The sequence below is a fragment of the Egretta garzetta genome, unplaced genomic scaffold (assembly GCF_000687185.1).
Source record: "Egretta garzetta isolate BGI_Z169 unplaced genomic scaffold, ASM68718v1 scaffold523, whole genome shotgun sequence".
In the NCBI taxonomy this organism is placed as follows: Eukaryota; Metazoa; Chordata; class Aves; order Pelecaniformes; family Ardeidae; genus Egretta; species Egretta garzetta.
Window position 1 is genome coordinate 1,179,645 of NW_009259177.1, and position 11,520 is coordinate 1,191,164.

The window sequence follows — 11,520 nt, forward strand, 5'->3', positions numbered from 1 at the left end:
GCAAGACTGAAGGGACTTCCTACCCAACACTGGCACTCCATGCTCTCTGCTAGAGCTCATCACCTGGGGCCACGCAGGGAACCCCAACATCAAACTTCACTATATCTTCAAAGAAGTATCTTTACTGTTAAGAGATGCATGTTTTAAAGAAATCTCCCTGCCTCACTGTATTTCTGCTATGCCTAAGTCTGTTTATTTTTCTCAAGTTATGCCACCACATTTTATAGAATTCAAAACCAAAACTCTTTAAGTGGTCTTCTGGGAGGGAGACATGCTGGTGCTCAGTTTCTGAATTTTTCTGCAGGTACCCACTCTAGGCAACTGACTCAGAAATGAAGCCACCTCTGGTAGCTCAAGATCAGAAACGTAAACTCAGAAAGTTACCGTGCAATATTCAGTACAAAAATTGATGTTTGTCACCAACACTTGATCTGAAACAGTCCTGCATCAGACATAAGTAAGCTGCATATAGTAGTCTAATGTGTAACAGACGCCTAAATCCACACTGTTTACAGGGCTTTCCTTTTGCTTATTTATCCAACAAGATATCCAAACACGGATTTGTAAAATAAAATAACAAGATGTGTGGTAGGTAGGTGCAGCACTTTCCTTGGGCTTTGAATAGCCACGAATCACAGGGAACACACTCTCTCTTATCGCTGCTGGCAATGACCAGCCTCATTCTGCCACTAGGAGAAAACCATGAGCCAAAAACTCTACAACAGATTTGCAGCATGGGGCCTGCAAATTTTGTAAAGTATTAACTCCCTGTTTCAAAATCTGTGCTCTAGAAGTTGTTTCACAGGACAAATTGCATTCTCGCCCTTCAAGCATTAAATAACAGCAAGAATCCGCTGCTTTCACAACAATATCCCTACTGCCCTGGTATTAAAAAAAAAAAAAAAGAAATTACAAGCCTCCAGTGACAGCACAACATCCTGATTGTAATGTATATCCATCTTTTTTGCCTGACTACTTCATAGCAAAGAACTCCCTTGGTGAACAGTCTCCCTCCAGCACAAGGTGCTGTGGTAGGGACCACTGCTGCAAAAAGCATCCCGGGTCAGATCCCATCACACACCTGCCCTAAGATAAGAACACGCTGTATATTGTACATAGACATGAAACCGCAAGTCAACTGTACCTCCGTATGACTGACCACTAAATGAACTACATAGGTAATACTATAATACAGAATCAGATCATGTAATGAGACTTTCCATTTATAGCTACTGAAATGGAGCCTTACAGCTGAAGTACTTGTTACCTGAAGGCTTCTTTACATGATTAATACTGCGTAAAAGAACTAACATACATGGGCATAAAAACGAAACCATTTTCTTTCTTTCTCCCTCTCAGTGTTTACCACAGGGCCAGACTGACTCTACAAGCTGCCCTTGCTTTAACAGCATGATTTTGTCAATGGAGAAGGTGAAGAAACAAATGTCCATTTCCTCCCACCCTTGCCCATTGGCTGATCGATAAGCTCACTGCCCTCTCCCCTGTGCTGGCCACCCTGTAACCCACTCCTGGTGAGGCCAGACCAAGAAAGAGACCACTGAAAGTAGCTCATTGGGGGGGAAAAAAAACAAAACCAACAACAACAAAAACCAAACCACCACCACTGAATGGGCATTTTTAACCTAGATGATTTCACTGGTATGATCTAGACAGCAGCCTCACAAACGACCCTGCCAACATCACCACTGGGGAGGTGGCACAGGGCAGGAACCAGCAGCAGGGGAGCAGCAGGTTCAGCGCCAAAATCTGCCTATCGAGACCTTCCCCCCTTCCAGCCTGCCAGCAACCTACAGGCACAGCTTTTTACGTTCAGACAACCAGTGGTAGTGGCACACGGCCGACACCTCACGCTGCGGGACTGACTGATTGACTTTGATGGGTATGGAGACCGCTCTGGCAGCCTGTTTCCACTAGCACTAGAGGCAAAAGGTTTTATCACCAATAAACCAGACCCGGCTTCCATCTTAGGGCACGGCAATCTGGAAATACATAGGAAATCATGGAAATACATAATAGGGTGATGGTGACAAAAATTATTTTAAGACTGTATAATAATAATAATAATATCAGCACTTTTACAGAATCAGCCTTCCAGGGAAGTCAGAACATTTTTTTAAAGGTAAGGTGGTCTTACTCCTTTTTACCACCACAAAAAGAGAGGTCAGAAACTTAAATCAATTTTCCAGTTGAGTTTAGCATATTATGACTACGTTGCATAAACGCAATATAAGAGGCCTAAATTTGAGTTTTAATTACAAAACTGCAATCCCCAAGCCTTGTATCACCAGAGTATGAATCCTTTGCTTTCAGCATGCTCCACTCAAGCACCTCAAAAGGCTTTAAATATAAGTGTATCCTCATGAAAAAGTTTTTATTCTCATTTTACAAGTAAAATTTAAGGAAAGAACTTATTTTATGCTCAGATTTTGTAAAATCACTAAGTTAAAATTGTTAAGATCAGTAGAAATCTTTCATTATTTAAACTCACGCAGACACATGCACACGCTCCAGTGAACCAGTTTTCTTAATGACAGTTAAAATTAGCATCTTTGCAACTTGGCTTCCATTGTTCTGTTGTGGGAGAATCATAGAATCAGTTAATGGCCCTCTTCTTGAGTGGAGACTATTTATTTTGGGACAGCTGTAAGGATTCTCACCTAGAGCCATTGGCCTGCCCACCTTTCTGCTGGAATCCCCGGGCAGCTGCAGGGAGAGCTCAGCGGCTTCGGGGCAGCTGCCGAAGGGGGCTACTGCTGCTGGGTTAAAAAAAACAGGTTGGTTTGACTTAACTGACCGGGCTGTAAACTGCCACCCATGCCACTGAGGGACCAGCGAGGGAAAGGAGACTAAAACTGCACAAAGGGAAGCTTACTGGCAGTGAGCCATGACCCCACTGAAAACCCCTGGGTCCAGAAGTAAGGCCCAAGTTTCAACTACACTCGTTCGATGTACTCATGTTTTCACAATTAAGAGCTTAAATGTAACTTGCTTGTTTCAGGGAGTAGCATTTTTTTCCAATTTATTTAGAAAAATAAGTAGTGAAAAGGAACTTAGGTGCTCTTGAGCTATGTATGCTTTTGTAAGAAGTGTTATTAATGGACAGAGCAACAGTTTCCACCGAAACTGTGATCCCCTATCACATCATTATCAACTGAAATAGCCTGCCCAGTCACACTAGATACAGCTAACTAGACTAAATCTGTATTCTCTCAATCAAGATGATTACACGTACGAACTCCACTATTCTGTAAATGTCAAATGAGTCCATATTCTACTAATGCCAACTCTTGCCCCCTCCCCCTAAGTATCACACACCTTATATGTAACAGAAGTCAAGAATATTACAAATCAAATGCATGATTTCCCACTAACCTCAGTGGGAGTTTATAAAATCCATTAAATGCAGGATGATTTCCCCAAGAAAAAAAAAAAAAAAAAGCAAGCTCCTATTTCCCCAGGTTCGCAGTCTAATAAGATCTCTGGGTTTTAACAATTTAAGGCTTCGTCACAGCTGAAAGTTTTTTCCTCTATGATTATACAGCTATATTTTTATATTACTATTATTATTACACATACACATTTACACACATTCATACATTTAAATACTTTATCCAACTATACATACATGGTTCTATGAATATAAAACTCTGTTTATACTCTTTGTTTTAAAATAAGAATATTCACATGGGGAATTACTCCAGTACAGAAAAGGCAGTAAAATTATATAGTTACAGATTGTTCAATGTATCTCCAGATATGCATAAACTCATTTAGAAGACTTTTGCTCTGGCACAGAAACCTCGATCGTTCTTCCTCCTCCCCTACTGCTGAATTTAAACCATAGCAGAATTTTAATGTGTACTCCAAGTATCCTAAAAACAAGCCACCAAGCCATTCTGGTGAGACTGGAGGAAAGCTAATAATTCCTCCAAAAGGTTCAGCCTGCAGTAGCTCTGGCTACAGCCCGTTTATCTCCACAAAACTCCCTCATCCTCACCAGCTGGGCCTGTCAAAATGGACATTTTTCATGACAGATACACAAAGATTATTGCACTCCCTCCCCTTTTTTTTCCTGAAAGTAAATGGGGTGTTGTACCCAAACAAGAAGATTTTTCCCTCAGGCTAAAACCTAAGTAAATAATTTTCCATTTGGATTTGTCCTATTTTCTTCTCAGCTCCTTTCCATTGGTCTGAGGAAAAAAACAGGTGAGATGGGGACGTACCACAAAACTTAGCCTTAGTAATTCCTGTTAACTTAAACCGGTTTGAAGACCCACGGTGGTGGCTGCCGTAAAGCTGCAGTGTTAAAAGAAGAGAAAAAACCCCAAAGTCTTACCAAAAAAGCGAGAACACTCTAAGCAAATGATGAATATACCTACGAATTCAATTATCTTCTAGGTTCAGTAATTTTTACTTTTTTCTTAACATTTGCTTAGGAGAGTAGAAATTTTCTCTATCCTCTCTACTTTGAGGCTGTGATTTCTTCACAGGATGAAGCCTTCTGCAGCTGAAAGCGTACCTGCTCCGGGCTGCCAGCTCCTGTGCGCATGCCCATGGCTGCATCCTACCCTCTGCTCACCGGTGGCGCTGGCACCACCGCCCACGGCCTCGTACAGAACATCCAAGGGTCTGAACAGGCCTACAAGCTTCTTTTTTTAAAAAAAAAAAAAACAAAACAACCTCATAATACAGGGCAGCACCACACCAAAGGAGAAAGGCGCATTTGCCTCTTGAAGTCACAATTCCTGACAAAAAATGGGAAAGTACAAAGGCTTTCAGAAAAATAATAATCATCAAGAAGAAAAGGCAGGCACATTATAATTGTTATTATTTTGCAGGTGCCCTTTAAAGCAGGGAACTAAGGTGATGCTGTTAATTAAAACTAACTGAAAGCAAACATGACTTATAGAAAACAATCGAATACAAACATTTTATAACGTCCTCAGAAAAAAAGTGAAACCTGTGGGTGGGAGCATTGCTTCAAGATGACGAAATACTTAACATGCTATCCCTTTATCCAAAATAATTGTACGGTAAAAATTGTCTTTACAACACCTGTTCAAACATTAATTAGTAGAGGAATAAAATACAAAGACTGGACAAACTGATTCAAGAGTGATACTATACCAGAGCCTAAGTAACTGGCAAAACTGCTGTCACAGCCAGCCTAAGCAAAGGGAGCCTTAATACACCGTTATTTACCCGATAGTACACTTAAATGGGCTCACTAAGAAGCGCTGGTGCAAAAACACGTACAAAGATGATGAGAGAACTGTATCCCTGCTGATCGAACACTGGCATGCGAAAGGCTCAAAACGAAAGCAGGAGAAAAAGCGCAGGACGCGCATCCCACGGAAGAGGCAGCGCGATGCCAGCAGTGCCTTCACCACCAGCTCCGTGCTGGCGATACTCCGCAGGCTCGCCGGTTACTCTGTGTGAGAGTCAACCCAAGGGATACTGGAACCAGGAATGGCTCAGTATATGCAAAGACTCCAGTTCTCACCTTTGCACATGAAGATGCATATCCATAAAGGAACTATTTTTAAAAGAATTCTTTCCTTTAGGAAAGAACACTGCCCTTAAGCTGCGCCTGGCCACTGATTTATGTTATGCAGCACGGCCCTGTAGCAAGATGCTGCCCTGCTACGTTCACATACATGTCTTAATGCTCAGTTCCTGTGTTGGTTTTCTCATTCTTCATCATCCCATGACTTTTTTAAAGAAATTTTTCACTAGACAAGAGTAAAACCTCCTCAAACTCCCTCTTAAAAAAAAAAAAAAAGCATTGCGTTAAGACAGCAAAAAAGAAAAGCAGACTGTAAAACCAAATCAAATCAAACAATCCTGGCAGCTGCAGCAATGTGGCAGTAGCAAAGATACTATAGGGCAAGAAGATCAGAGTTTCTTTCTTAATACCGCTTTTAACAATTTTTTTGTTCAGGTTTCTTGGTTGATTACATCCTCTTTCAGAAATATGGGTGCTTCCATCACAGAACATCAGGAAGACAAATAAGGGCCCCCTCTGAAGCTACCACAGGCTCTAGTCTCTCCTCCCCAGAAATAACTCTACGGTTCTCACCATCACTCAAACCCACAGCCAAAGCCGTATCTTCACTTCCTTGCTCTCCTCTACCCACAACTCTAGACACCTGGTAGGATCCTGTCATTTTGTCCTCAACAGGTTTTCGAAGAACCTGTCATTTTTTTTCCCCCAACAGGTTTTCTAAAACCCATAATTTGCTACCCAGACCTACACCTGAACTCACCTCCTGCACTGCAACACTGTTTTCTGTGCTTCCATTCTAAATCTGAGACTAAGCCCTTTCCCATTTTTCTAAGTTTTGGTCTCCCTTTTAGTACGCCACATCCTTCCTTGAAACCAAATTACTTTGGTAATTTCAAGAAAGCTGCAGTATTTCCATTAAAAATCACTTAAAGTACTGTCACTATATTGTACTTTATAGCTTCAGTATTTATTTCAATTATAGAATTTCTCCAAACAAGTAAAATACCTTTTATGACATCTGTCAAGTCAATATAATTTAAGAGACACACAAATTATTAGGGAAGTAGCTGTACAAACGTTTGTGAGTTTCTGAAACAAAGCAGGAGTAATTTTTAAAATGCTGAATGCCACACTTAGTTGGTCCTAAAATCAGCCCCCACCGAAATCAGTAGCAATAAGAAGGGGTTCCTTAAAACTGCTTCCTAAATTTCTTTTGTTTGTTCTGAATTCACTCTCTACGTAGAATTTGTACTTAATGTCAGTCAGAACTGCAGTCTGGAGTACAAAACATGCAATGGGAATTTGCTGACAAAAGGTCTGAAAAGTGAATCAAGAAATGGAAGTATTTCTAAAAGAAGAGTTACATCATCATTGTAGTAATAAATCACATGTAAGTAACGAAAACTTTTTCCACCTTGAAGAGTCACACGTGTGACAGACACTCTCCAGCATCCCTCCTGAAGCTGCCTTTGGGAAGATTGTAACCACATGAAATCCTATTAGAAGGTGCTGAACTCCTACATTGTGGCTCTTCCGGCAGGCTTCTACATAACAAAAATGCAATGAAGTACCATACAACTTTTCCCCCCTTATTATGCAAAATCCTTATCAAATTCAATAGTGCGACATCGCTCAAAATCCTGACTAACAATGGCACGCAGGAGGTCAAGAGATGTCGGCTTTGTTTTAGTTTCACGTGCTTTTCAGTCTATTAATGTTAAAAGAAAAAGAACCTTCACAGAAATAACCGATAAAGATCAAACCTCACTAAACAATGGGAAGGAAATTCAGAGTTAAAGCTGGTACTTAGCTCTTCAGGCAAACCATTGTGCCTAGGTACTGTGCAGCAGAAGGAGCCGGCGGGTCACACAATCCCCAGGAATAACAAGGTGAGGTAAGAAGCCTCCAGCTCCCCGCTTCCCATGCTTTTGTTGGTTTAAGTTGGGGCCAGGGACGTGGTTTTTAGCGCCGGATTTGTTATTTGTGGGGAGGAGCGGCGGGGCAGCCCCCCGACTCCTTTGTGCTGCGGGTTGCGAGTGGAATGCGGCATGCGGCACACGTTCCACTCGCAACCAGGAGGACAAAGGCTTCAGTGATCAGGGGGGACAATTAGTCCCAATTAGGCCTATTTCGCAGCTGAGTGTAAGGGCTGGGGGAAGGGAGCTTAAACGTTAAAGCAATGGGTCCCTCAGGCGAGTTAAAGCGGGATCAGCGAAGGGACAGAACACGCACCCCCGTTAGCCATCGCTGGGGGTGACCAAGCCGGTGGCCCCGCACCTCAGGCAGGAGGAGTTCTCTCCAGGAGATGATGGAGCAGCGATTCTCCAACACTGCCACATAAGAAATGCGATAACCATTTTGCCTATTAGCTGACGTGACTAACCCATTTTTCCAGTTTTCAACCCACTCCTGCTTAGCGTTCTCAGTTTGAGCGCACACGCAGCCACGCACGCAGACACACAGGGAGGCAGCGTCAGGAATACTCACATATGCACATGCGGAGGCTGGAACCTGCTCTGATTAATGTTGTAGTGTGTAAACGCCTGCGTTGGGTTGGAGCTGTATTCATCCACCGTTATGGTAATTTTGCCTTGTGAAGGAATTCCATGAGCCATCCTTCCTCCTTATGGACATGAGCAGCTCACAACTTCCCAAGGCCAGGAGCGGGGCAGGGCATCGTGTTCCAGGCGGCTCCCGACTCCAAGCAGCTCCTCATCAGCTCCGCTGACCTCTGCCAGGAAAGAAAGAAGCACGCACCGCTATAAGCTCAAAGGAGATGTAAACATACGCAGACATATTACTCTACCCTCTCCCGATTTCCATTTGAAGATTTTTTCCTGCATTTTTTCTATACCCATCACCCAACTCTCTAAGCATTACTATTCGCTTTTTTTTTTTTAATTACCTCATAATTTAACTCCATCATCATTAAATACATCCAAAGGATGAATGCTTAAAGTAAGGCTTTATCTTCAAGGGGAAAAAAAAAAAAAAAACAAAACCACCAAACATGCTGAGAGCTGCAGTTAAATACTCCACATTTACTATTCTTTATTTTCAATAACATCTTGTGCTAATTGCAACCATGAAAATTAAAAACAAAACCACCAAACGTGCTGAGAGCTGCAGTTAAATACTCCACATTTACTATTCTTTATTTTCAATAACATCTTGTGCTAATTGCAACCATGAAAATTAACAAGTGGGCCCAGTTTCCTGAAGGACAAATGGCCTTCCACAAATACGCACGCTTGTTTTTCAGGGCCCTGTTTTAGCTTTACAAAATAAGTTACAGCTGAGACTTACGAGAAGCTGATACAAAGCAGAAAATTTTACAATTCCATAGCAAAAGGTATACTCAAAAACCTTTGAATCAAAGCATTTACCCGCCCAGAGAAAGGCTCGTATCTAGACAATGTTACCAAAGTATCCATGCTATAGTGCACTAGGAATGAAACTGGTTTGGCTTCATCACCAGATAGTAATGATTTATCTGACAGATTTAAGTGCAATTTTATGCATAAATATTTCTGCATACGATGAAAGAAATATGCTCTCTCCTCCCTATACATCCCTATCTTTCACTTCTTCAAAGCACTCAAACATATTCTGCATTAAGACTGGAAGCATTCTGTAACACCAGCTGAAGCCCCATAGCCAGAAACTTCCCCAACCTGATCTCCGCACAGAATCCAAGGTTCAATTTCTTCAATCAATAAACTGAGGATACCTCAGCTGCCTTCCTTTCAGAGGGACTTTGTGAAAATTGATCAGCTGATGTTCGAAGAATACTTTCAAGATGAGCAACTCTCTAAAAGCCCTATTGAGGAGGCAGATCCTCAGCTGGGGCACGCGATCCTGGCTGCAAGCAAGGACCTCCATGAAATCATGACATTTCTCATCAGTTGATGCCCCCCGTTTGTTGCCAGACGCAATAGCGGATGTGTCGTACCTGGCGTGTGATTTACAAAAGTAAATCAGTGCTCGCTGGGAAGACAAAGAGATAGGAAAGAGCAGAGAATGACTTGAGCCCTGAGCATCAAACTAAGCAGTATTTTTCCAGTGTGATTTTCCTGGACTTCTCTTAGCTCCCAGATAGAAATGTGTTTGCCATGTGTAACGTTTAACATTTGGAATCTTTGATTTGTATTCAAAATATATTTTTAATACAAAGACTAATTTCCAGTTTGGCATGAAGCACGATAAAAATGCCCTGCAAATGGCAGATGGCCTGCCATAGGCCATTTATTTTACTATTTTACAACCTCAGGCCTATGTAGGCTTCCATATGTTAGTTGGGTTAAGACATTCTGCAACCTTCATTCCAGTAATTGGGTTCTATCCTTCATCTTCTTTATTATTGGAGGAGGGGAGGGAAAAAAAAAAAAATAAAAAGCTTAAACTAAACCATAAAGTTCCCATTTAAAAACAGAGTCACTGGTGAGATGGTGCATCTCCATAAACTAAGGTCACGATCTGGTCTTTGCATGAACCCCCTCTCGTAAGAATATGTGCAGTAGTTTCAGGAGGAAAAAAAATCAGCAAGGTGAGCTCGATTAAACCAAATCTTTGCTGTGTTAGCCATGATGTAAGATGCGGGCAACAACTGCTCACGAATCTTAATGTAGTGGTTACCATACCAAGTTTGCAGCTGTTTCCTTAATTTCCCTTACAATTATATTTTAGTGTTATTTTGCATAACAGTAAAACACAACACCTGCTTCAAATTGCAGTCCTGTTCCAAGTACTGTAATTCTTTTGAGATAGGAACTACCAAGAGTGCGCAACACAGAGCAGCGTAATTGCCCTGCACTGAAAAGTAAATACAAATGAAAACATCTTCCCGTTGGAGAAATGACTGTCATTAACAGGACCGCTAGCCATCAAAGCTCCCAGGGAAAAAAACCCCAGTCTTCCTTTTACACAGCAAGAACTTTAGCATCTGCATAAATTAAGAAGTAGCGTGAAAATTACATGTCTAATGTTATTTTTTTTTCGCAATTAAAAGCTACAATATAAAACAACACGTTAAACCAACAACAAAAATACGCTTGGGCTTTCAGAAAAGCTAAATCACGCTATTTTTCAGTAATCTAGCATAAGAAAGGTCAGAACATTAAATTTCATATTATAGTTCACTCATGGAAAAAAAAATCCAATTTGTTCATCAGAGTGAATTATACGTAAAGATAATAAGCATTTTTTCAAGGTTTATAACAATCCATGTTACAGAACGAAATTACAACTAACTGGCATAAAACAAATGATAAGAGGATACTTGAATAGCTGTATTAAATACTTTAAAGTTGACTTTCAGTAAGATTATAAGTGTATAAACTGCAATTGCTTCCCATTGTTCCAATCTTTAATCTTAAGAATAAATCTCTAGACTTAAATTAAGACAAAGCCGAACAAAGCATCCTTTTCAAATGAAAGTCAACAACCAACGCCGGGCTGGAAAAAAAGTCAGATTTGAAGCTGGCTTCTGTGCCAGTTCTCCAGTTCCCACTTAGCGCTCCACAGAGTACTACAGCTCACCCACCAGAGGTATCTCGTTGGTACCTCAGCTGTGAACTTCCCTGAAGAAAATACCAAAAAGAAGCTGAACGCTGCAAAACTTTAAAAACATTTGTTTTAGGCCCAAGATAAAAAAAATAAATAAATTCAAAAGGCTACTTTGCATCACCACCGTTCTTCCTTCTCCCGCTGCAACCCCTCTCCGAAGATTACACGCCGGAGACGAGTACAAAAGAAGAAAAGTTGCATTATTTTTCACGTCTGTCAAGGCCAACAACGTGCAGTATCCTCCACACCTGACGTGGCAGTTTTAAGTAAGAAGGACCGTATTAAAACCCCAAGTGAACATCTTTTAGCGTGCTGCGGTCTCCCAAATACAGCTGTTACCCTGGGAGCGAGACCCCTTCCCCCGCGTGGTCCTGTACCGACGGGCGGCCTCCCAGGTGCAGCCGGCACCCCCGCACCGAGGGGCTGAC

At 41.6% G+C, this 11,520-nt stretch overlaps 1 protein-coding gene across 1 annotated transcript in view; it reads right to left on the reverse strand.

The window, feature by feature from the left end:
* Positions 1–8,142, reverse strand: part of MPPED2 (metallophosphoesterase domain containing 2) — a 103,526-nt gene extending 95,384 nt beyond the window's left edge. The window contains exon 1 of the mRNA XM_009635580.2: positions 8,015–8,142. Coding sequence (XP_009633875.1) covers positions 8,015–8,142 — 128 coding nt within the window. The remainder of the gene's footprint in view (positions 1–8,014) is intronic.
* Positions 8,143–11,520: the final 3,378 nt, after the last annotated feature.